Source organism: Ictalurus punctatus, chromosome 20 (assembly GCF_001660625.3).
Source record: "Ictalurus punctatus breed USDA103 chromosome 20, Coco_2.0, whole genome shotgun sequence".
NCBI classification, from domain to species: domain Eukaryota; kingdom Metazoa; phylum Chordata; class Actinopteri; order Siluriformes; family Ictaluridae; genus Ictalurus; species Ictalurus punctatus.
Window position 1 is genome coordinate 24,021,120 of NC_030435.2, and position 27,606 is coordinate 24,048,725.

At 40.7% G+C, this 27,606-nt stretch overlaps 1 protein-coding gene across 1 annotated transcript; it reads left to right on the forward strand.

Annotated features, from left to right (window-relative positions):
• The first annotated feature begins 7,916 nt into the window (after positions 1–7,916).
• Positions 7,917–12,529, forward strand: glula (glutamate-ammonia ligase (glutamine synthase) a). Its single transcript, XM_017496141.3, has 7 exons — positions 7,917–8,073; positions 8,974–9,158; positions 9,731–9,892; positions 10,045–10,191; positions 10,275–10,402; positions 10,677–10,876; positions 11,434–12,529. The coding sequence occupies exons 2-7, from the start codon at positions 8,993–8,995 to the stop codon at positions 11,744–11,746; spliced, it is 1,116 nt and encodes a 371-aa protein (XP_017351630.1). The 5' UTR covers positions 7,917–8,073; positions 8,974–8,992; the 3' UTR covers positions 11,747–12,529.
• Positions 12,530–27,606: the final 15,077 nt, after the last annotated feature.

The following is a 27,606-nucleotide window of genomic DNA, read 5'->3' on the forward strand; positions in this document are numbered from 1 at the left end:
CCTTTTCATAAGGGATTATGGAATGGGGAAAGTAAAAAAAATATATATAATAAATAAAAAAATAAACATCTGCCCATGTGTCAAAAAAAATCATTTCATATTCCGAAGATGTTTGGCAATAAAGGCCTCTGTCTCATCACGGGAATAATAAACAGTCGGTTACGAGTTCGTCACCGAGCAGATTGTTGTTGTTATTATTTTAATGAAAACTACGTTCCTTCTGAGCTGTTTTAAACCAAAACAACACACGCATCGCACAGGAACGAAGTACGAAAAGATCAGCACGGGCACAAAGTAAATCAGATAAATATCCATTTATTGGTATATTGATGGTATCGTTAGCGTGGCGTCGTCACTACCTCGGTAGCTAGCGCGTCCTATAACCCGTTTACCGATTACTACCGATAAAATTTTTAACTTTTTTATTTGTTTTTCCCTTTCTTTCTTTCTTTCTTTCTTTCTTTCTTTCTTTCTTTCTTTCTTTCATTCTTTCTTTCTTTTTTTTAATCTCCCCACCATTCTCCCACCTCAGAGAACATTAAGTTCCATTTTATAGACAATTAAAGTCACTCCTAAGAGAAAGAGAGGGGGGGAAAGAGAAGGAAAGAAAATAAAAAGAAAATAAACTGGAGGGAGAAAAAAAAAAAAAGCAAATGGAATGTTTTAGATAATGAGAATACCAAACTCTTCAGAGGACAATATTAAGACTTTATTAGCAATATATATATATATAGATAGTTACATTTTTATAGACTATTAAAGCCACTACTAGGAGAAGGAGAGAACAGAATGATGTGGAAAGAAAAAGAAGAGGGAAAACAAAGAAAAGCAGAATTAAAAAACTCCTTTTAAAAATGCTGGTAAAAATGCTGTGTATTGGGAACAGGTCCAGATATGTGGTATTTATTATTATTATGATTATATATATTACTCTTTTTTTTTTTACAAAAATGACAAAAACATGAAAAGGAAACGCTGGTTAAAAATGCAGTCCGATGAGAACAGATACGTTTTTACATGGTTCATAACGGTAATATGTTCATATGGATGCTCAGCACAAGCTAGCTACTCACTGAGGCTAACAATTTAGCTAGCTAGGTGTTTTATACGGACAGAAGGCCTATAAAGGCACACTGACAGCAGAAAACAAGACAGAATGATCGGGAACGTCGACATTTACCTCAGACGTGTCGATCAATTATTTAAAAAACGTTTCAATACGGCTAGAATTACACTTATGCTACAATTACACTTAGCATCAATCGCTAACCCAATTTTCACACATCCTGTCACATTAAGAAACGTCAACATTGTGTGAGCACTCATGAACTTGTGAGGTGTTTGAAGATTTCCACCTACAGACTCATGAACATCACAGCAGTGGCTTCATGGAGGATCGTACACAAAGCTAAACGTAGCATAGATTGTGTAGTTAGTCTGAAGGAATTCTTTTCTTTTAAAAAAAAAAAAAAAGCTCTTTTTTTTTTTTTTTTTAAAGGTTTTCCGGCGCTGTGGTGTAATTTAAGCCGCTTGTGTGAACCCTGTTTTTAATGTAATATTGTACAGAATGGTTATATTATTGGTGTTAATTGATGTCAGTACAGACCGCGTATGCTAATCACTGGGTAAACCTGCCACATGGCTCCAGCTAGTTTCCAGCAGAAATGACTAATGCTAACATGTGTTTAGATCATTTTAGATATTTTCTAAGATGTTCTTCATCACAGGAACTCTTCAGCCAGGATTCCAGTCCCACTGTCTTTATTCTGAGTCTGTTTTCCTGTTTGTTTGTTTGTTTGTTTGTTTGTTTTTCTGAACCCACAACCTGCTATTGTTGCAGCAGAAGGCATCTAATCCGACAGTAAATTCGCGAAGTGATTCAACGAGCCGTGGTTTGTGCAGTCAGGTTCTCTCAGTGGTGAACAGCGCCACCTGCTGCCTGTCGTATTACATAAATATATAAATAAAGATTACTGCTTTAATCTACAATGATATTCTTCTTATTATTATTATTGTTATTATTATTATTATTATTATTATTATTATTATTATTATTATTGGGACATTCTACATTAACATCTACTTTTGTGTTCCCAACATTTTCATAAAGCTTACACTTAAAATAGACCGTATAGTCGCAACCGAGTTACATTTTTGAAAGATAGAAAATGTTGTTCGAGCAATTATACCTGCTTGTGCCATGAATGAGGTATTATTTATTTACAATACAATTATACCAAATTCCAAGTACCATAAAAGTCCTTGCCCCCGTGGTCATGTCTGAAGATTTAGGACCATATTTTGTGTATAAAAATAATTTTCTCCCTCGTTTTAAATGCAATAGTTTATACGTCACGGTCACATTTATAATGTGGATGATATAAAAAACTAAACTGCCGAGTAAATATTATAAATAACATGATGGAAATGGCTGTTCCATGGAGTCGTGTCACTGGTGTCACCGCTCAACAAACAACTCTTATTCATTCTGGAAAAACATCTAGACTTTTGACATCACTTTGTATTTCCTACGTCGTGCTTCCTGACGGATCCATCAAGAAAGGAACATGGTAATAAGTCTGCTGTCATCATCTGTTTACCCAGATGAGGACGGGTTCCCTTCTGAGTCGGTTCCTCTCAAGGTTTCTTCCTCTTAAAACATCTTAGGGAGTTTTTCCTCGCCACCGTCGCCACTCAGTGTCTTGCTCAGTTGGGATAAATTCACACCTTTAATATCTGTATACCGTGTTGATATTTCTGTAAAGCTGCTTTGAGACAATGTCTATTGTAAAAAGCGCTATACAAATACAATTGAATTGAATTTAATTGAATTGCTGTCTCTTTTCAATAATCGGAAATGTTCTGATTTGCCTCGTAATTGCAAGCAAGGTGCCTTAGTTGAGTATAACGTTTTATTATAAGGGAATGGAGGGGGGAAAAAAGCATATAATGCAAATTGATTAATTGATATAGTTTAGAAAGTGTCGTAAGATTAACAACATGTGGTTTGAGGTATTGTAGCTGACATTTTGTACAATGCAGTTGTTTTTTTTTAAAGGAAATATGTCACTGGTGTTTCTGCTCCTCATGTGAACACCAGTCTGTGGTCTTGTTTGTGTCACTGGTGTTTCTGTGTTTTCTTTTCGATCGCGATAAATCAAAACGGTTGCTTCATTCGAGAGTCAGGATTTTACGGATTGTTTTAGAAGTGTCCTTCAAATATGTTCCATTATTATAGCGAAGATATGACGGTGCGAAACGAGCGAACATCACGCCATCACACGCTTCACAAACTGGATTGAAGTAAATAAAATCTTAATCTCCGGATTTCCTGCATTATCGTTATAGCTCTATACCTGTGACTACACGTGCAGAATAGATTGAGAAATAACATTTCTAAAATGCCTTTATTGTTGCCAAAAGTATAAGGTAACACCACTGACAACAAATGGCATAAGCTTTCTTTAAATCAATGTACAATATATATATATATATATATATATATATATATATATATATATATATATATATATATATATATATATATAAATAACAAAATCCAAATGAGCTGCTATTTATGTGGATTCCTAAAGTCAAAGGGTTAACCAATACTGTAGCCTAAGTTTATAAATGAAATCAATTTTAAGACATATTGCTACTCCAACAGTGGACGTTTCTGTAGAATGATTCGTTTTATATGCAGTTTACGGCGTCTTATAAATAGATCGTGGATATTGTTTGTGCCTCAAAGTCTGTCACGTACATCTGCCTGGTTATTCATTATTAAATCAATATGAAATTATTCATTTGTACGTATTTTGCAGAAATTGTTTTTATTCTTTTGGATACCGCTTTGCCACTGTACGAATACGTATGAATTATGCTGCGTTTGAGGCGACGCCGCACCTCGTAAGTGTATCCGTCTACAACTGGTAAAAACCACCGAAAACACCCTTCGACTTGACATTTCGACTCCACTTGAGGTACAGTATGTCGTCTCCACTAGCAGTTCCTTCCATGTTTACAGAGCGACGTCAAATCAACATGGCTGCTCACGCCGGGTACAGTGTCAAGTTCCCCTTCTCTAGGTTTAAATGAGTTCATACTGTAGCAGTATTGCCTTCAGATCAGTTCATACACACACACACACACACACACACACACACACACCTTCTGGTTTCAGAAGGTCATAATCAACATTAGAGTTGTCTCTAACGTTAGCTGGATAGTTCTTGCTAAGCTACTTGGTATTGTGCTCGTGGGTGATGTGCTGCAATTCAGTCCATAATGCTGCATGAACGTTTGAAGGTCACGACAGTAGAACAGATCCAGTAGCCTGTACTCAGACCTGTAGACTGTAAACATGCACTTAAAGTAGATTTTTAAAGTAGAGTTTTGCATTCTCATGCGCATGTTTTATTTTAGTTTTTTATTTTTCCACTTCGCATGTCGACTGTCCCGAGGTGGGAAATGACATTATTACAACTTGCAAATGTCTTCTTACAAGGTACAAGGAACGCATCAATATTTCAGACTCGACTCACTCCACACCATACCCTTCATCCTCCTCAGCTGCTGCACCGCCACACTGAGTCCACCAGAGGGGGCCATCTTCACACAGGTCATTTTCACCTGGCCGAGCTGAGAAAACATCAGGTCTCAGATCAGCTACATAAACGTATTTAACTCATGGAAAGAAATGTGAAAGTCGTTTAAATTGCGTGAGGCAGTAACAGAAGCTGTCAGTCATCCAAGTAAAAAAAAAAAAAGTGTCAAATGGTTGTTCGGACAGTAAAAAGAGAATCCTAAACATGAGGAGCACAGCTATAAAATTGAATAGGTTCATAGATAAACATTTTCTGTAGTCTAAACATTTCCCTGCTGAAAAACAAACAAACAATAGAAACCCTCATAGAATTTGTAATGGTTTTAATGGTTATAATAGGAATTGTGTTGGTTTTAATGGAAACTGTAATGGTCCTCGTAGGTCTCATTTTTTTTGCCTTCTATTAGTGGCATATACATGTCTAGTGTTTGTTTGTTTGTTTTGTTTACTTTTTATTGTTCCCCTTAGGGGAAACTAGTTTTGCAGCAAAAAGTAACAGACATACAGACAATACATAATACACAAACAATATAATATATCATATAATATACATCACACAAATCATAGCCCATATCAGAAATCTACCTATGAAGAGCCACCGAAACAAAAACAAAAAGACACCCTTAAGTTGTTTTGTTCTTCCACCAGGCTCTAAAACAACACCCAGAAGGCAGCAATTGAAATTCTTGATATAATCCACATCCACAGTCCACAACACTTTCGATGTAATTTGTGTTTTTAAGTGAAGTGGGATTAGAGACACGACAAGAGCTAATTATTTATTATTTATTTACATTCCTGAGTTAATTATGATAATTATAATGTTTAAAAGTGGACCTATTTATATCAGTGAAAGGGAGAATCAGGATCAGGGTTGCCAGAGTGGTCTCCAACAAGCCAAACACTGTAGGTAGAAATAACAATTTTGGTCATGATTTTTCAGATAAATTGCATATATAACAACATGACTACTCTTAAACTTTAGTTTAAGAAAACTTCTAATAGAAAATCCGTGGGGGAAAAAAAACTTTTTGACTGTTTTTTGTTTTTGTCCACTCGCAACCACGGTATTGTGTGAAACTTAGCAACTTTCCTAAATCGTACTGTACTAACTAGAGCGCAAACATGGTGCATTTTTTAAAACCTTTTCCCTCAGAATAATTTTTTTCTATATTCAGAACGACAAATCTTTCTGGACATCCCGGATTCATTAAATTTGACATGTTTACTCATCTCCGTAATCGTAGGATTATTAGAAAGGAATTTCTCAAAATGTTCATTTTTGTTGGATTTACACTGGCATAAAAGATTTAAAATCAGCATAAAATATTTTGATGTTTGTGTTTTTGGACTGGTTTTGTTATCAGCCCTGGCAACCCTGTTATATAAAAAAAAATCAGTTTGAAGCAAATACAGTGGATATATATATATATATATATATATATATATATATATATATATATATATATATATATATATATATATATATATATATATAAATATAAGGTTACACACCCATGTTAAAATGGCAGTTTTTGTGAAGTAAAAGAATGAAAATAAGACAAATCGTGCAAGATCTTTTCCCATCTTTAATGTGAAATTGCAAAGTATGCAAATAAAGTGAAAATCAATCAGAAACATTTCTAGGGATTTCTTTTTAAACTTACAACAACCTAGTTGCATTAGTGTTCACACCCCTAAACTAATACTTAAACTAAGCACCGTTTGATCTTATTACACCCCTCAGTCTTGACTTGGAAATATATTCCTACTTTTTCTTCCAAAAACATTCTAGATCCATCAAATTGTAAGGGTATCTCCTGTGCAGAGCGTACTTCAGGACACCCCTCAGATTTTTTGTTGGATTCAGGTCTGGGCTCTGGCTATCTCATTCAAAAACATTGATCTTTGGGTTAAACCGTTCTTTTTCGTCTTCAGCTTACTAGCAGATGCCTGAATGTTTTGCATGAAAATCGACTGGTATTTGTAGCTGTTCATGATTCCATCCACCCTGATAAAAGCCCCAGTTCTTGCTGAAGAAAAACATCCCTCAAGCATGATGCAGCCACCACCATGCTCCACCTTGGGGATGGTGTTGTTTTGGTGAATACCTTTTGGAAGTGGTCTCATCAGACCATGAAACATTTCGCCACATGATTTGTGGTGATTTACTTGAGCTTGGATGTTTTTTGTGAGAAAGTGCTTCCGTCTAGCCCCCCTACCCCACAGCCCACACATGTGACGAATACGAGAGATTGTTGTCACATGTAGAGAGCAATCGGTACACATCAGATGTTCCTGCAGCTCCTTTAATGTTGCTGTAGGTCTCTTGGCAGCCTCCCAGGTAAGTTTTGTCTTGTCCTTTTGTAATTTGTGAGATGTCCTGTTCTTGCTTCATGTAACTGTGTTGCTCAATTTTCTCTATTTATCGATGATGGCCTTGATGGTGTTCCATGGTACATCTAATGTTCTGGAAATGTTTTGCACCATGCATGCTTTGTAAGTTCTTTGTAAACCATGGCTTCAGCAGTCAAAAGATGTGAAGACAATCCTACAGAAGCAGCTGGTCTTTATTTGGAGTTAATCAGAATAATTGCATTGATGACAGCTGTATAATTACTTTTGAACATGAGATTGAATGTAATTGGTTCATTTTGAACACAGCCACGCCCCCAATTATAAAAGGGTGTGAACACTTATACAATCAGGTTATTATAACTTTATTAATTTTTCCCCTATTATCCCTAAAATGTTTCTGATTGTTTTTCACTTAATTCATACGTTGGAATTTAACAATTGAGGGTGGAAAAAGTGGTGTGTGGGGTTTTTTTTTTTTTTTTTTTACATCACGAAAACCTGTCATTTTAACAGGGGTGTGTAGACTTTTTTTTTAAAATATATATATATATATCCACTGTAAACATATTAATCAAATAATATGCCAATGGCAACCTTGAATTCTGCATAACAGCGATGTGATGCAATGTACAACCACAAGGTGGCGTTTCTCACCATCCCTCATTAAATACACTCATTTATTCATTCGTCGAATTATTTTTATTTCGTCGTGTTTGTAATCGTTTCGCTTATTCGAACCAAACATTTCTCACTGCTTTGTATTTATATTTTGTCGTTTTTATCGACGTCGTCGTCCTGAGGAAAGAAAAGCCAAAAAAAAAAAAGAAGAAGGAAAAAAAAACCAGCACGCGCTAGTGGCAACGTGAGACTAAAGACTGTCTCGCGCTCGTGGGAGGAGACTCCCAGCGCTGAGCGCCAATCATGTCGCGGCTCGAGCTTCTTCTCCAGCTTGGCTCTGACCAATCAGAAGGGACGGAGTCCTCGCGCCTGTATATAAAGCAGAGGACGCACAGTGTGTGTCTCCAGAGGATGAGAGGAACATTGGTGATCTGATTTCGCTGAGAGCTCGCGCGCTTGTTGTGCTTCTTTTACCTCTCACTACTGCACAGGTATGGACTTCACTTCGCATTTTAAACCGTGAAGTTCTTTTTATTATTATTATTTTTTTTTTTTGTAAATGCAAACGCGTGTTTATTGTGTGCACCTTTCATTTCATTCCGTTTTGTTTACCATTATACTCCTGTGGTAATATGTAATACGTAATATGTAGCGTGATATATATATATATATATATATATATATATATATATATATATATATATATATATATATATATATATATATATATATTTGGTTTGGTTTTGTTTTTTAGCATTTTCCAGAGCAAATTTTAAATAAGACTATCATTGTGTTCGTGTTTTATCTTGTGCACTTAGTCCTTGTTATTGTGGAGGTGTTTAAGGAAAGACTCTGAATCTGTAGTGCATTGATGGATGATGCATTTAGTCTGTCCGCGTGCTCGTTTTGCATCTACTGCCCTTAATATTTTTTTTCTATTGCGAAAGCTGCATTAGTCATAGATGATGTGTTTGTTCTCGCAGCACTCACCCCAGACTGCACGTCACGCTCCTCTTTAAAATGAGGAGTTTATTGATGCGTTTCCTCTGAGTAGTGGTGTTTTGATTAGACTTGTCGTCCTACCATATTTGCCTTTATTCTTGGCACATCTTCACTCGTGCAAAGTTGTGACGTAACACTTCGCCGGCGCCGTCACCATGACGACAAGCCGAGGCCGCTGGAGGTGTTTACACAGCGTTGCAGGGAAAATCTCCTCAGCGTGCCCGAGGCCGCAGCAGCCTGGATCTGATGGGCTGTGAATGTGGAGGTTGTGTACAGGAAGTACACGTCTCTGTGTAGTAAAGTAAACGTCCTAGGGGTTTACGCCGAGCGTTTCGTATCCTCTGAGAGCTCTCGTGGTGTTTACGTCCTCCTGTCTGCTGTCTGTCCAGGTGCTTTATAGGAATAAACATGGCGACGTCAGCTAGCGCTCAGCTCAGCAAGGTGGTGAAGAGACAGTACATGGAGCTTCCTCAGGGGGACAAAGTGCAGGCCATGTACATCTGGATCGACGGCACGGGGGAGGGACTGCGCTGCAAGACCAGGACGCTCGACTACGAGCCCAAGAGCATCGAGGGTAAAGCGGCGCATGGTTATAAACCTGTATTCTACATGGTACTCACAATACACTATATTTGGATCACGAGTCCAGCTGCTCAATCCAAATCCTCAAACGTCCTTGTTTGTTTCAATCAAAAAAAGAATACTAAATTCCAATTCTTTACTTCTAGATACCATTATTCGTGCACCTTTTGTACTCTTAGTATACATCTCTTATCTTTGAATTGTCTTTTCAGTATAAATCAGTGCTCTTAAGGTAATTGTGCATGTTTAATAGCTTTAAAAAGGTGCTCTATATCCAGATATTTCCAGGTAGAAAGGTGTGCAGGGTGGTACCACAACGGTGATGAGGAAATTTGTGTACGTTTTTAATATGTACAGTATATTAAGTGTATGTAGTGCAGTGTAGATTTAAGGTACATAATTGGACGGTAAAGTAAAAGGTGTACGTTGGTTCGAGGGTTCGACCCCTGCGTACGCGTGAGAACGCTTGGAAGTGTACCCACACACCTGAACCATGCCATCTCGGATGCTTGGGGGAGACTTTCATGTGTATTAAAACATAATCTACTATCTCTCTTCAACCAGATCTTCCTGAGTGGAACTTTGATGGTTCCAGCACCTACCAGTCGGAGGGTTCCAACAGCGACATGTATCTCATTCCCTCAGCCATGTTCAGAGATCCGTTCCGCAAAGACCCTAACAAGCTGGTGCTGTGTGAGGTTCTGAAATACAACCGCAAACCTGCTGGTAAAAAGAGCTGATCATCATCATCATCATCATAATAATAATAATAATAATAATAATAATAATAATAATAATAATATTTTAGTGTATATACAACTATGCTGGTACTTATGATTTGCACTACAGTAAAGGTTCTTGTCATGATCTCCATCCAGAAACCAACCACCGCTTGACGTGTAAGAAGGTCATGCAGATGGTGGGGGAGCAGAGCCCATGGTTTGGCATGGAGCAGGAGTACACCATCCTGGGAACGGACGGTCACCCGTTCGGCTGGCCTTCCAACGGCTTTCCCGGTCCTCAGGGTACGGATTCTGAGTCTGCGTTTCTCTTCATGCCGACGCTTGTGTTTGAGGTGGTGTTCATGGTGTTTATCGGTTCCTTTCAGGGCCTTACTACTGTGGAGTCGGAGCGGACAAGGCGTACGGCAGGGATATCGTGGAAGCCCACTACAGAGCGTGTCTGTACGCCGGCGTGAATATCTGCGGCACGAACGCTGAGGTCATGCCAGCTCAGGTACGGCAGGGTTCATGGGACGGGAACCTGGATAACATAATCGTTCTCAAATATTGGCTACTGATGTATTTTAAGCTAGGTATGATATTTATTTACGGTACGTTGTCAAATTATCGCATTACTTGTATTATGTGGTCAAGTGTTTTACCTCCAATCAGCTACAAGTTCCTGTGTAACCTTTCTGTAATTCCGCTATCCAGTGTTGACCAGAGAATTGTTTCCTCTTGCCGGGGGATTTATTTTTATTTATAAAGTTTCTCGCTCTGCTGTACAGTGGGAGTTCCAGGTGGGGCCGTGCGAGGGTATCGAGATGGGAGATCACCTGTGGGTGGCTCGTTTCATCCTGCACAGAGTGTGTGAAGACTTCGGCATCGTCGCCTCGTTCGACCCCAAACCCATCCCGGGGAACTGGAACGGCGCGGGATGTCACACCAACTTCAGCACTAAAGAGACGCGGGAAGAAGGCGGGCTCAAGTAAGAGGAAATCTGTAACTCGGACGTACTCATCTTAAATTTGTAAAGGTCCGGGTACGCAACAGAGCGTGACTGGATGTGTTCTTGATCGTTGGTGATTATGTTCCGACTATAAATACGACAATTGGGGCGTGTTTTGGTTTGTAGTCACGCTTCACTTTTAACTAACGCCACAAGACGGATGAGACGTCTGGAGAGTAAACGCTTCGTCCGTCTTTAACTTCAGCTCTTTGTCATGAAGGCGCTCTCTCTTTTCTCGGGTAGAGTCTCTCATCCCAGAGCTAGTGTCTGGTCTGAGCTGCTTTTAGCTTAATATTTTACACAAGCATCTGATTTGGCTGAAACAAAGGAGTTTTGTTTACTGGCTCTGCTACAGAATATTTATTTATTCAGCTGAAATACTTTACTCGATGCACATCTTTAATTTAAGTATTTATGCCAAATTTTATAGTTGTAGCACCTTAAGATATTTCTGTAGTAGGTTAAATGGCAACACTTGATCAACATGATGGCTGAGTAGATATTTACATTTATTTTTTTATCCCCCACCCCTTCAGATGCATTGAGGAATGTATCGAGAAACTGGCGAAGAGACACAACTACCACATCCGTGCCTACGATCCTAAAGGAGGCCTGGACAACGCTCGCCGCCTGACTGGCCACCACGAGACCTCCAACATCCACGAGTTCTCTGCCGGCGTCGCCAATCGCGGCGCCAGCATCCGCATCCCTCGCGCTGTGGGCCAGGAGAAGAAAGGATACTTCGAAGACCGTCGCCCGAGCGCTAACTGCGACCCGTACGCCGTCACCGAAGCCCTCGTACGCACGTGTCTGCTCAGCGAAGACGGAGACGAACCCGTGGACTATTAGATCTTCTTAAATCTCGCTTCTCTTTATCATTTCCAGGACTGAACTTCATTCCGCTCGTCTCTTAAAACGGCCACCCGGCCAAACTTAGTACTGTATTCTGTCTTTCTTTTATTTCCGTCTCATTATGTGTCTAACCACGCATCATAGCTGTTTTTAAAAAGAAGTTTGCTGGTCAACTTAACATTTTAGAATCAAACTGATGTTAACCCAGGGGACGTGATGTGGTGAATCTGACCCTTCTGTGTCTTCTTTCTGTGATCGGATATGCCCTGTTAACCCCCCCTCCCCCCTCGTCGAGCTTCAAGATGTACCTCTTCATGATTAAAAAAGGACTAAAAATGAGACGAGGCACATGGACACGACGACCTCCAGCTGCTCAGGCTGTGTGATACGGCTCACGTCGACAGTAGCTAGCTTGCGTGCGTGAGCTGGCAAAGTCTAATGTTTTTAATGTCTTGCTCACTAAATTGGTGTTTAATGACAACGTTGTCTGTTTTTGTACTGGTTCAGGTTGTACGGTACACTCTCGACTCCTGATTTGTCATGCCACTTGTTTTTGTTTGTTTTTAAGAGAAGGAGGGGGGTGGGAGGAAAGAGAATAAGGAAAAAAGTGAGAATTTGTGTTTGTATGACATCTGTTTGGGTTTTGGGTAAAATCCTGAAATTGATGAACTGGATTGTTTGTGGGGTTGGTTATTTTTTTTTGTTTTGTTTTGTTTTTTAAGTTTTATTGTTTGTTTTAAAAAAAAGATACCTTAAGAAAACATTATTTTTTACCACAAACCTCTTGGCTTGGTGTGTTCTGTTTTTTCTCCCTCTCATGACCCTGTGTGGTTGGATTAAAGGTTAGCCACAGCACTAGCTGATCATAAGCTGACCGTAAAAGCATTACTAAACATAAATTTTTTATTTATTTTTTTTTGCACTAAAGTTAGCGCGTATGTGTCATCGGTACTGATATGACTGAGTTTATTGTCATAGTAAAGGCTAGCGTTAGATTTTAATTAGATTAGCAATTTCATGTGTTGCCCTTTTAAACTAGCTGCCTCGTTTTGACAGAAGCTAGCAGTCAGGAGCTAAATTTAGTCCAGACGAGCTGCTTAGTGTAACATCATTCTCAAGGTATGTTCAAATAGTATGTTACCAAGATAAACATCGAAAGAAAAGATGATTTTTGTCAGCCATCTTGGCTTTGTAAGTTAAACCTGATCAGGGTTTATTGTTTAAAATCACATGAGTGTTAAATCTATTAGATTGAGATGATTGTCTTTGTGTCGATTGTGCTTAAAAAAACAAAACACAAAAGCAGTGCTAATCAGGACTGGTAATTCCAGAAAAAAAAAAAAAAAATCCAGTAGCAGCTGTTTAGCATATATTGCTATCTGAGCAATGCTATTCAAGGTGGAGTGAAGTAATCTTTTAAATGCAATCCTGAGCTACGTTAAGTGTTACTGCGCGACCGACGACGGCTAATCACACGTTTGAGCTTAGCATGCAACGAGCGCATGATGACCGCATGTGTGGGATTGGATTAGCATTCCTCGCGATAAACTTCGTTCTTAAAACCCCGTCGTAAACCACAGATCAAAGTGCAACTGAAGAGCAGCGACAGCCAAAAAGATCTTTCGTGACAAAAAAACAAGCCATAAAAGTTTGACCAGAGTGATCCTGCCAGATGAGATTGACTAGCGCCGTGATTGATCAGGTTCAGGGGATTGAGATAAGAGGACAAAGATTGTGTTTGACTCGTCAGCTCAATATGTGCAAGCCTCAGCAGCTTTAAACCTTTAACCAAAAGGCCTTACGTTTTCATTTTGACCTTCAGAGTACACGTTCTGAGAAATCTTCTGAGGTAACATCCAGTGGGAAGAGGCCATGGGCCTCAAAGATCTTACAAAGCAGGTATGGCATCTCATTGTTGTAAAATATCAATCAGGAGAGGGTTACGAAAAAAAATTCGTAATCAATAATCAACAAGTGGAGAAAATATGGCATGACTGTGATACTGCTGAGAACAGGACGTCCCTCTAAAATTCATGAGAAGATCAGGAGAAACCGGTCAGGGAAGCTGCAGAGAGGCCTACAGCAACATTAAAATATCTGCAGCAATTTCTGACAAGTACTGGTTCCTCCCTACATTCTTCAGCTCAGGTCTTCATATCTCTGGGCTGTGGGGTAGGGTGGCAAGACGGAGGCCTTTTTTAACCAATAAATAAGTAAATAAATATATCCAAGCTCCCAAAACCATGTAGAATAATGAGACCGAAGTTGAACTTTTTGGTTGTAATACCGAAAGATATGTTTAGCACAAAAAACACAGCGCATCACCAGAAGAACACCATCCCCACCGTGAAGCACGGAGGTGGCAGCATCATACAGCATCATAGGACTGGGGTGGAGGGAATATTGAACTGAACAGCTCCGAATAAAAAGCCTTAAAACCTTAAGGCTTCTGTTAAAACACTTTCAGCACGACAACGAGCCGAAGCAAACCTCCAGATCAACAAAGGAACGGCTTCGCCAAAACAAGTCCGAGGTTCTGGAACGGTCCGGCCAGAGTCCAGACCTAAATCCAACCAAACATCTGTGTGGTGACCTGCAGAGGGCCGTGTACGGGAGATCTGACCGAGTTAGAACGCTTTTACAAGGAAGAATGGCAAAATGTTGCTAAGTCAAGATGCTCCAATCTGATTGGCTCGTACCCAAAAAGAGTTTTCCCCTAAAACGATTCTTATTGTTTTTCACTTTAATTAACGTGTTAAAATTTCACAGTAAAGATAGAAAAGGTTCTGACATGATTTATCTCGGTTTCGTCTTTTTTTTAACATCACAAAAACCTGCCATTTTAACAGGGGGGTGTAGACTTTTTTTCATATCCGCTGTGTGTCAGTTCATTACATTAGCAAGCTAGTTAAGTTTTGGACATCAGTTTGATGAATTAACAAGCTAGTTGTATAAAGTTTTGTAAATTAGCTTGTCACATTAGCTAACCGGTTAAGCTTTGGGTTTTTTGTTGTTGTTTGTGTTGTTGTTTCTAATGTGACTTCACATTCATTCCAAACGTGTTACTAAAGATCAATTCTAGCTCTGTCTAGATTTGAGTTAGCAGAATATTTTAACATAGTTCATAAACAGAATCAGAACGCTGTACAGGAAATTATAAGTGAGATTAAGAAAATGTAGATCAAATAAATGGAAAAGAAGTGAAGTCCTTAGTGGAACTGGAGATATTTTGTGACTGATGTACACCAAAGGGTTAAAATGGAGCGGGGCTAAAGGGAGTATAGCTAAGCTAAGCTAATGAGAATAATAATGAGAATAATAATAATAATAATAATAATAATAATAATAATACTTTTTTTATTTTTAAAGAAATGAAAAAAAGAAGACAGTGAAGAATGTACAAACTGAAAAGTTCTGCCAGTGCAAGCGAGTTATATTAGACGTCTTGGACTAAAAAACATAAACTGAACATGCAGAGTTTCTCCACATGCTAAATTCCAAATAAACACCGCGAGCAGCTGAGCAAGAACACAATCGCAGCACATTTCTGAGCAGGTGAGGGTTTAAGGTCATCGCCCAAAGTGCTGACAGCTGCTCTCTAGCCGTCATTAGATCTGACCTTACTAGCCCAAGGCTTTAACCAAACACAAAATTTATCCAGTGTGTGTTTAGTTTAGCAGCTGGAAGCTAATCTCAGCCAAAACCTAGTTTTGTTTATTTTTTTTTATTGTTTGATTAAACTGTTCCTTTAAGGTTTACACCAGTGGTTCCCAAACTGTTCCAGGGCAAGGCCCCCAAATGGCAGTAACATTTGACCGAGGCCCCCCTTTTGCAAGATGACTTTAAAACACATAAAAAATACAGACTTCTGAATATATCCCCCTTTTTATTAATAATTACATCTTAACATTACATTAGGAATTGATTGTGTGTGTGTGTGTGTGTGTGTGTGTGTGTGTGTGTGTGTGTGTGAGAGTGAGAAAGAGAAAACATACATTTATTTATTTTTCACACCAAATTGTTGAGGCCCCCCGGGCACCCCCTGGCGGCCCCCAAGGGGGCCCCAGCCCCCACTTTGGAAACCACTGGTTTACACAATCATGGAAAAGTGTTGAATAATCTGATGTGTTTATCTGCTTCCTAAAAAATGTCCCTTTAGCTGAGCTGATTTAAAAAATGTAAAGGCTAAACTCGATGCTCAGAAGAGTGAGTTGTGTGAGAGTTCGCATGTCCAGCTGATTTACCTACGAATTGAGGATATTTGAATGAACAGAATTAGGAGAGGGAGGGAGAGGGGGGGATTTCAGCTTTGGTTTGTCTAGGAAAATTTGCTGAATAAATGTGTGAAAAGAAGCCCCTGAGGTGGAGTCCAAGTCAAGTCTGTGAGGTGGAGTCCAAGTCCCGAAGGTGGAGTCCAAGTCAAGTCTCAAGTCCCTGAGGTGGAGTCCAAGTCAAGTCTCAAGTCTGTGAGGTGGAGTCCAAGTCCCGAAGGTGGAGTCCAAGTCAAGTCTCAAGTCCCTGAGGTGGAGTCCAAGTCAAGTCTCAAGTCTGTGAGGTGGAGTCCAAGTCCCGAAGGTGGAGTCCAAGTCAAGTCTCAAGTCTCTGAGGTGGAGTCCAAGTCAAGTCTCAAGTCCCTGAGGTGGAGTCCAAGTCAAGTCTCAAGTCTGTGAGGTGGAGTCCAAGTCCCGAAGGTGGAGTCCAAATCAAGTCTCAAGTCCCTGAGGTGGAGGTCAAGTCAAGTCTCAAGACTGTGAGGTGGAGTCCAAGTCAAGTCTCAAGACTGTGAGGTGGAGGTCAAGTCAAGTCTCTGAGGTGGTGGTCAAGTCAAGTCTCAAGTCTGTGAGGTGGAGTCCAAGTCAAGTCTCAAGTCCCTGAGGTGGAGTCCAAGTCAAGTCTCAAGTCTGTGAGGTGGAGTCCAAGTCCCAGAGGTGGAGTCCAAATCAAGTCTCAAGTCTTGGACTCTGAGGTGGAGTCCAAGTCAAGTCTCAAGTCTGTGAGGTGGAGTCCAAGTCCTGGAGGTGGAGTCCAAGTCAAGTCTCAAGTCTCTGATGTGGAGTCCAAGTCAAGTCTCTGAGGTGGAGTCCAAGTCGAGTCTCAAGTCCCTGAGGTGGAGGTCAAGTCAAGTCTCAAGACTGTGAGGTGGAGTCCAAGTCAAGTCTCAAGTCTGTGAGGTGGAGTCCAAGTCAAGTTCTGGCTGAAGAACAGCAGACCTAAAGCACGATTCTGCCACCACCATGCTTCACTGTGGGTATGGTGTTCTTTTTTGTGATGGTGATGTGCTTTTTTGTGTGCCAAACATACCTTTGTGAACGATTATACCTTTTTGGAAGTGGTCTCATCAGACCATGAAACATTTCGCCACATGATCTGTGGTGATTTAGTTGAGCTGGGATGTTCTTTGTGCGAAAGTGTTTCCCTCTAACCGCCCTACCCCACAGCCCACACATGTGACGAATACGAGAGATTGTTGTCACATGCAGAGCGTAATCAGTACTTATCAGATGTTCCTGCAGCTCCTTTAATGTTGCTGTAGGTCTCTCAGCAGCCTCTCTGGAATGTTTTCTTTCTTCTCCTTCTGTAAATCTTGGCGGGACGTCCCGTTCTTGGTGATGTCACTGTAGTGCCCCATTTTTTCACTTGTTGATATGATGGCCTTCACGGTGTTCCATGGTACATCTAATGTTCAGGAAATCCCCCTCTCCTGATTGATACCTTCCAACAAGTGAGATACCGTGCATGCTTTGTAAGCTCTTTGTGGTCCATGGCTTCAGCAGTCAGAAGAATCCAAGAAGACGTGAAGACAATCCTACAGAAGCAGCTGGTCTTTATTTGGAGTTCATCAGAATAATTGCATTGATGACAGCTGTATGATAATTACTTTTGAACATGAGATCGAATGTGATTGGTACATTTTGAACACAGCCACGCCCCCAATTATAAAAGGGTGTGCACAGGTATACACTCAGGTTACTATAACTTTTATTTTCTTTCCTATTTCTCCCTAAAATGTTTCTGATTGTTTTTACACTTAATGTTTATACGCTGTAACTTCATACTGAGGGTGTTAAAAGTTCGGACATGATTTATCTCGGTTTAAGGTTTTTCAGCACAAAATCCTGCCGCTTCAACAGGGGTGTGTAGACTTTTCATATCCGCTGTATTTGAACAATAAAATAATAATACGGCTGACAAAAAGACAAACGAGTTGGATTTGGACTGTGAAGTTTGTCAAATGAAAGCTTCACACGTCTCATCACGACCACACTGAGGTATAGCGAGGTCGCCCTGAATCACTCTGAACAGCACGAGAACTTAAACACACTGCACCAGTATTTGAAGCTCCAGCCGAAAGTGGGGTGAGTGTGCACTTTCTTTTGCATAATCATGTTGCGACATGAACATGATGTGTTCCTCACTCACACTCGGATGAGTACATAAACAAGAACTGTGCCAAAACCACACCAGTCAGTCACACGCCGACTGCATGGGCACGCACCGCTGCCAAGAACGGCGGGTTTTTTTTTCCCCTCTGCTTCAGTGGAATTGGGTAGAACATCCAAACAGCACAGGACAAAACTATTTCCTCCTTTCTGGCCTCGTGCCATGAGGGCCGGGCCAGTGAGTTCAACACGGGACCTTTTACCTACATTCCCATGGACTGAAAACTGAACGCTGAACACAGAGCCCAACTTCTCACTGGCTCCTGTAAAAACAGACCAACCAATCTCAAATCGGTTCCCCGTTGCCGTACAGAACGAGGAAGAAAAAACAGCTGGAGACAGGAACAAGAGGGGAAGTCATATCATGTGCTGAGTAATTAAAAATAAATTAAATCAAGACTTGTGTCTGAGAGACACAAGAAAGAAACACACACACACACACACACGTTAAGCAAACACATATTATATTTAAACACGCACTTTTAGTGTTGCATAAAGTATTTTGTATTATAGTAATAATAAAAATAATAACTATTATAATAATAATAATAGTAAACTTTATCTAAGTACCACTTTTCTTACATTTAAAAGGGCTTTACATTGTAAAGTAAAAAAAAGCAAACAAACAGAAATAAAACCTAGTCGGAAAAAAAATAGGCGAATAATCCATCCATCCATCTTCCCTACTGCTTCTCTATCCCCTACGGGGTCGCGGGGAACCTGGAGTCTATCCCAGGAGGCACGGGGCACAAGGCGGGGTACACCCTGGACGGGGTGCCAATCCATCACGGGGCACAATCACACACACACTCATACACTATGACACTTTGGACTGGGGGAGGAAACCGGAGAACTTGGAGGAAACCCCCACAGTACGGGGAGAACATGTAAACTCCACACACACACACACACACGCACACACACACACACACACAGGGCCACGGCCGGAATCGAACCCCTGACCCTGGAGGCATGAAGCGAACACGCTAACCACTAAGAATAACATTTCAGTCTCAAGTTTCCTAAAAGTCCCCCAACTTTATAGCCCACAAAAAAAAAGAGAAAGAAGGAAAGAGGCGTTATTTGGCTCCTAACGGAGGATTGAGGCCGTAAATTTGAGCCTGAACTTTCACACATCGACCTTTTTCAATACGTGGTTTTTCACGTTATTATTATTATTGTTATAAATGAATTCGATCCGTAAATGAACGGTGAACATTTAAAAATGAAAGCATTGATCTCGGTGAAACACAAGATTTACAGAGGAGCGAAAAGTGGACAAAAACGGTGCACGCGATCGTCTTTCTGTTTGTTTCTTTCATTCTTTCTTGTTCAGAGTCGTCAGAGAACTGAGGAGAATATTTAGGTCGGGGTTTAAAACAACAGGCAAAGATCAGCACCGATAAACAATGAGATAATATTTAGCAACTAGAAAAACAAGGAAGTAACCGACTAAAGAGAAACGAGGAATTGGGAAATGTCCCAGGAACAAAACACTCGCGAGACTTTGTTACGGCCATCGAGAATAAAAGGAGTAAATATAAACGGGCACAGGTACGAGACGCAGACAGACTAATGACTGATGACTAACGTAAAGAGACAATGGAGCATGTCCACTGTTCAAAGCGCTATACAAATAAACCTGAATTGAACAATTAAAGGAGTATAAGGGGGCGTGTCCAGGGCGGGGCTGGAGCGGGGACAGGGGAAACATCATCATTCGGTATATACGAACATTACCACCGGTATTTTGAACCTTACTGCGTACCTGATGAACTGAAAACATTAATCTATATAAGAATAAAATGATTTTCTGTTTTTAGCACACCGCACACAAGCTTCTGTCGGATTCGGGGTCAGTCATTAAACAGAAATTTCTCTTATATTTATCTATTTATTTATTTATTTATGATGAGGCTAATCACTGTGGTATGCATCATGACGAGTAAATCTTGAGCTGAAAATAAATTCGCCGGGTTCTGGTACGTTAGTGCGGATATTTGCGTTGGTTGGACACTGGTGCATTATGGGTATCAGTATAGTGCTCTATCGATCCGGGGAATGATTATTTGTCCAGTGAGAATGTGGACACTACGAAAAAAACAAAAGTGTCAAATACAGTGAATACGGATCGAAGCCAGAGACAGTACAGGTAGGGAACAGTGGAAATGCAGGAGGATGAAAACTGAAAACACGGAAGAGGAGCTCCAGCTGAGAACAGAATCCCACGGATTGTGTGCCAGAGAGCTGGAACTATCCAAACAATCCACAGAGTCCAGACACTGTTGGACGTAATCACACAAGAACGTGTTTATTACACGTGTTTCTAATCACCATAATCAGTGTTTAGAGCAAACACTACGACGCGTGGTAATATAACCTCGTACGACGATGGCAGCGTTCTTTGTTTCTGCATCATGGTCGCGTTCGGAATTCCAAAATCCAGTCCTGCCAAAGTTCTGGATCGTGATTGGTCAGAAGAGAAGGTGTTGATATTATACAGGTTTATATTATAATATAATATAATTATAATTATATATAACGTGCTCGTTCTAATACTCAGCTTCTGGATTGGTGACGGTGACGCCGCGTCGTCACACCACCCCATCGTTGATTATTTTCCTACAACATCTGGACACAACTGGGTTTTATATCTTCATAAACTGACTCTGAGGATCAGGGGAAACATTTCAGACACGGAAAGAGTCCATGACGATACGACTCAATATCTACCTTAAAATCTTTTTCATCAGGTCCATCTGCTTTATAGCAGCCCATCTGTTGCTGTGCAGAAAGTATTGGCGCCCTTCACTCTATCCATCAATGGAAATGGGGCCATCGGAGGACCACCACTGAGCAGGAGGTGAAGCGAGGGCCTGGATATTCAGTAAGGGAAGCGATTAGAATATTTTTTAATTGTTTAAACGATGGAATATGAGAATTTTTGGTCCGAATAATAATAAATGCATCTGCTCATATATTGATGAATTTGGGTTTTGTGTAAATTTTGCCATCTCGCTCCTCATTCTTTAAATCTGCTGACCCAGATTTGTTGCACACACACACACACACACACACACACACACACACACACACACACACACACACACACACTCACTTAAGCATGAAACATATTGTTTTTTGCCTCATGCAGAAATAGTGCTGCACATCATTGTCCACTGAGCACATGTGTCATGTGTGCTCAACATTCACGGTTATGTAACGCTTTATGCCTCGGAGTGACGGTGATGTCACCGCCCGTGCCAGGAAGATGTCTCCGCGCTGTGTGATCTTTTTACCTGCTTCGAGTGTCTGTTTCCACATAATGCGTTCAGCATGCGTGTGCATTTCAACCTCGAATATCAACCACAACAACAACAACAAGAACACGTGCTTAAGGACGGCAAACCTTCGAACAAAAGCACTGGAGAAAAAAGGAGAAGGGGGTGGTGGGATGCTGCTCAGTTGCCATGACAACCACCGGATTGGGTAAGCTGGTACTAGTACGGGGGTGGGAGGGTGGGGGGCGGAGAGTGTTAGGAAACGCATGGTTATGCAAGCCGAGAACACGGAGGGAATCTCAACAAAGAAACTGGAGCAGGGAAAATTCCCTCAGTGCAAAGCTCACAGCCGTGGGAGACATCTCATCTCGTCTCATCTCATCTCGTCTCATTTCATCTCGTCTCATTTCATCTCGTCTCATTTCATCTCGTCTCATCTCATCTCGTCTCATCTCATCTCGTCTCATCTCATGCCTTCATTTTTAATTTGTGCTTCTAGGACTGGAGCAAATTGGAGAACATTAACACCCTATTCAAGTCAATTTGTTAATAATAATAATAATATTAATAATAATAATAATAACACCATGGTAACCGAATGGCAACAACACGTATCACGTAACGTATAATGGCACTTATCGTATCATACGTACAACAATGCATCTTTTATTTACGTAAATTCGACACTCTCATCTTCCTTCATCATCTTTTATTATCTGTGAGGGTTTTTTTTTTTTAGGGGTCTGTCTTGGATGACATTTATTATGTTCCTGTTGTGTTTCTTTGTGTAGCATCCTTTTAAAGACATGACACGATTATTTAATTATTTAAGGGTTTAAAAAAATTTTTTACTGCTGCTCTGATTTTCATCTAATGCATAATCCTAAAAAAAAAAAAAAAAATGGCTTTAAAGCCTAGAAACAGTGTAATTTATCAAGAAGGACATTTGTAATGTTGTAATTGGAACACTTTGGAGTTAAAGTCACAATTGTATGTAATTAGATAACTGAGGTGCAAAGGAATTCGCTTCATTCTTTCAAATAATTAGTTTTTTTTTTCTACCAAAAAACTTTTTAAATTGGCGTTGAGGCGATCTGGGGACTCTAAAAGTAAACAATTGGCAAAGACAGCCGACGACGACGACGTTCTTTTAATTCTGATTAAAAACTCGAGGGTGAGTGCGCTCTGACGCTCGTCTAAACGCAGGAAGATGGTGTAGGAGTACGCAAAACTCACTGGACTGTGCCAGACACGGTAATGGTGATGGATAAACATCAACAGAACGTGTGGGATTTAAAAGAAGAGCGGTTTGATGAGGTGTAGCAGCAGAGAGAACGTCTCTGTAACGTCTCATCGCGGTGATATCACGACAAGACCAAAACGGACGCAATCTGGAAAGGAACAGAGGCTGAATTACAGCTTCCAGGTGCGTCGCTAAGCTAATTAGCCTGTAAATGCTCTGCTCGTCGAGTTTATTTACTTATTATGACAACGTGAAGCGATTTCATGCTTTCCAGATGAGCTACAAACCGACAGAACGTTGTCATTTTCTTTAATTGCAGGTCTTCGTCGTATAATCTCACACGCAGAACATGTTATTGCACAGTCTGTTGTGGAATTCTGTCAAGACTCGGTTGGGATCATCTCATACATTGTGACAAGTAATAATCGTAAAAGGCGTCTGGAATCGCACAGTAAAACCGAAAAGTGTAAAACCGGCTTAACTGTGATCGGGTTTGACCTCATCAACATGTGTGGGCGCTCAGATTGGATATATAGCTTATATGCGTATATAATCTGATAATGGAGAGAGCTGCCAAATTTGGTTCACAAGCATCTCAGGGGTGGGAAGTCCAGGCATTCTGCCATGTTGTAATGCTGTGTAGATAGGTCAGCTGTAATGGTAAAGATAAATTGGGAAAGTTGCTGATTAGTGCTTGGGCCCCAATAATCACTGCTTGCAACTCAATAGTAGGTGTCAGCGCTGCTGCTTGTTCAATTCTAGGGGTAAAATTCCACCAGATATCTGAAAATCGGGTTTGAGGCCAATAGTAAAATGAATTAGTCATTCCTAGACGGGGGTAGTTGTAGTAGCATTAGTGATACTGTTATAAGTTTTATTCGTAATCAACCCCAACACAGACGTTTTCACTTGTTATTCATTTCTGCAAAGAATCCACGCTGTAGACACATCTGGGAGGGAAAAAAGCCCCCACACAACACCAGCACAGAAAACTGGAGTCAGCGAGGGGAAACGGTAAGGAACGCTAAGCAGAAACCACATCGAGTTTCCTGAGTGACCGAGAACAGAAGACCAATGTTGTCTGTGATCCTTTTTAATAGAGCAGAATCAGCGTGAAACTGGATCCAGACCAGCGCACGGTTGTGAAGTGTTCTCACTCGCTGAACGAGCGGAGAATTCTCTTTCTTCTGACAATAAAACCAGGACAGCATGGTTTTAGCAGCGGTGCTGCGTGTCATGAGGTGCACATGCGAGCAGGATTAACGCATTCGATCTCGGATTGTTCGGCGTGTTGTTTGTTTTCCGAGTTTTCCTCGGCGCTTTCTCCACACTTTCTAAATTACAGTCGAGAGCGGAACAAACGAAACCGGGTTTGGTTCTGATTGAGCATTGGGGGAATTTGGATGAAGTACAAGACGAGGATTGTGGGTGAAGCGTTGTGGTTTGCGTGACTGCACTGCTAACAGGAGTCATACCTGCGCTAGTGCCTCAGACTTTACTGATTGGATATGGACGAGAGCGTGTCGGAAATTTAAAGTTAATGTTCTGGGCAGAAATTAGACATACAGAGTGTTCCCCATTACGCCAAACATAGTCGATGTTCCGTTACTGGTTCACTTTAAAATCCCGAACAGAACTAAAGAAATTAACTTCAGACACCATCACGTTTTTCTGAATTACTGCATTCACAAACTACAAGAGAAACACGTACATTTCTTTTTCTTTCTTTCCTTTTCTTTCTTTTTTCTGTCTGCTAAACTGTTCCCTTGAGTCAGACACCTAACACCAACACCTAACACCAACACCTAACACCTAACCCTAACACCAACACCCAACACCCAACACCAACACCTAACCCTAACACCAACACCCAACACCTAACACCAACACATAACACCAACACCCAACACCAACACCAACACCTAACACCAACACCTAACACCTACACCCAACACCTAACATCAACACCCAACACCTAACCCTAACACCAACACCTAACACCTACACCCAGCAACTAACCCTAACCCTAACACCAACACCTAACACCTACACCCAACACCTAACATCAACACCCAACACCTAACCCTAACACCAACACCCAACACCTAACATCAACACCCAACACCTAACCCTAACACCAACACCTAACACCTACACCCAGCAACTAACCCTAACCCTAACACCAACACCTAACACCAACACCCAACACCTAACCCTAACACCAACACCTAACACCAACACCTAACACCAACACCTAACACCTACACCCAGCAACTAACCCTAACCCTAACACCAACACCTAACACCAACACCCAACACCTAACCCTAACACCAACACCTAACACCAACACCCAGCAACTAACCCTAACCCTAACACCAACACCTAACACCAACACCCAACACCTAACCCTAACACCAACACCTAACACCAACACCCAACACCTAACCCTAACACCAACACCTAACACCAACACCTAACACCAACACCTAACACCTACACCCAGCAACTAACCGTAACCCTAACACCAACACCCAACACCAACACCCAACACCTAACACCAACACCCAACACCAACACCTAACACCAACATGATACAGTGCCTGGAGCAGAAAGGGTTCAGGTCCTTGCTCAAGGGCCCAACAGTGGCAGCTTGGCAGCGCCGGGGCTTGAACCCCGACATTCTGATCAGTCACCCAAGCCACCACTGCCTCTTAATTAATAAATAAAGATTCTCCTGTTTCCAAGACAACTTCCCCCGTTCTTCTACAGACTTTATCTGTCACTTGTTTCTGTTTCTGTAAGTAAAACCATAAAGGAGGCTTTGCTGGTGTTACCTGAAGAAGAAGAAAAAACCTAAAAAGTGAAAGTCTTTGTTTTTTCATATATTTATTCATTAACAGCATTGTGAAGCCCGAACATTCCACCACAATTTATCCAGAACTCCACCCACACTCTCAGTGTTTCAGGATCATGGACACAATGCTCTCTGTAAATGAATCAAATCATTGTGGTTTTTTTTCTTTCCTTCTTTTTCTGTCATCTGAAAAGAGTTTCCCCGAACAGAAAGTCCATCAGGTCCAGCCAGTATTCAGACAATCATTATATTCTTTTAAAGGATTATGCCAATCCCATCAAGATTAAAGGTCTCTCTCTCTCTCTCTCTCTCTGTCTCTCTGTTTATCTCTTTCTCTGCTCTCGTCTGGTCAAGCGTTAGCGTCGTATACGTCTAGCCGGAGTGAACTTGTTCACTTTTATGAGTTCACGAGGACGTGTTGTGCGACACGCTCGGGCCTCGTGGGATTGGAATTTTTTTTAAATTTGTGAACAAGCACAGACGACTCTTTCGGGTCTTTTGTGTATTTATCGTCGTGTTTGGCATCCAGTGTTTACTTCTATTTAGTTGTGCACTGGTGTTATGAAGCTAATGTCGCTAACAAGGACAGAAGTCCTCCAGTTTAGCATGGTGCAATAAATCTTGTGTCAAACCGTGTAAAGGTTTTATGGAGCTGCGCTGAGAACGAACCTCCATCCGAATAACAGCGATCGGTGAAAGAGACAGATGGGTGTGTGTATAACATTAAAGTGTGTGTGTGTGTGTGTATAACATTTCTCGATTTATTTTTTCAAACGTTGAATAGAATTGAATGAAATGGAGCTAAACTGAAACTGAAGTTTGTAGTTATGGCTGTTGTTGTGATACTGAGACACTGCTGTTTTTGCGCAATGTAATCCGGCTGATCAGTCTGATGATTTAGCAAACAGCTAAGTAGGAACAAAAACCCTGATCTAAGCACATTTTATCCAAGACGGGACGTCGAGTTGAGAGAAGTGGTGAAAAAGTGCTGGCTGTGGCTGATTAGGACACGCTGAGAGCACGTAACACTGACGACTGAAACTACTCGGTGGCCACACCCACAATATGAATATTCAGAGATAACAGAGAGGCGTGGTTTGTGTGCCAGGAGTACAGACTGTCCTGCTCTCCAGCAAGCTGAATTACAGGTCTGAGTTTGAATTAAATGTTTGAGGACTTTTTCCAAAGAAGAGCTGAAGTTCATCTGAAGCAGCAGAATGTAAACTTTTTTTTTTTTTTTTTTTTTGCTTTACAATTTTTTTTAATGTAAGGCTCAGTTACAAGTACTAATGTTTAAAGTAGTTCATACTAACATTTATAATTCTTTAAATAACAATAAACAATAGATTTACGATAGGATATCGTCTTTGACACGTGTGATTCTTATTTAATCTGGACTGCTTGAGGAAACACCTTCAGACAACCAACCAGTCGTCATTTGCGCAAATTTCTGTGCAAAAAAAAAGTTATAAATTACAAATGTGACAACAGTTACAACATTATTTATATATATAATGTTTAAGTGAGGATACGTATTAACTTCTACTGGAGTATAATTGCACCTCTGTACTGTTTTTTTTTCTACCGTTTTCATTTTATCGCTAACTATACCAGTGTTTAAACTCTGGCACTGATAGCGTTAATGAGCTTAGCGAACATTTACAGTCTGCACGGAGCAGGGATTTGTTTTTATCTGTTAATAAGATAAAGAATAAGAACAGAATGTGAGAAAAAAATTTATATCGTAATGCATTTATATAAAAATATTTCTATTGAAGTGAATGGTAGAACAGAAAAGTTCACACGCTGAGTGGTGCGCACGTTCGCCTCACGCCTCCAGGGTCGGGGGTTCGATTCCCATGGCTCTGTGTGTGTGGAGTTTGCGTGTTCTCCCCGTGCTGCGGGGGTTTCCACCGGGTACTCCGGTTTCCTCCCCCAGTCCAAACACATGCACGGTAGGTTGATTGGCGTGTCTAGAGTGTCCGTAGTGTGTGAGTGTGTATGTGATTGTGCCCTGCGATGGACTGGCACCCTGTCC

Coding starts and splice junctions, on each gene's coding strand:
- glula (XM_017496141.3), top strand. CDS start 8,993: ATGGCGACGTCAGCTAGCGCTCAGCTCAGCAAGGTGGTGAAGAGACAG. Junction 10,403..10,676: donor CTGAGGTCATGCCAGCTCAG/GTACGGCAGGGT, acceptor TCTGCTGTACAG/TGGGAGTTCCAGGTGGGGCC. Junction 10,877..11,433: donor CGGGAAGAAGGCGGGCTCAA/GTAAGAGGAAAT, acceptor CCACCCCTTCAG/ATGCATTGAGGAATGTATCG.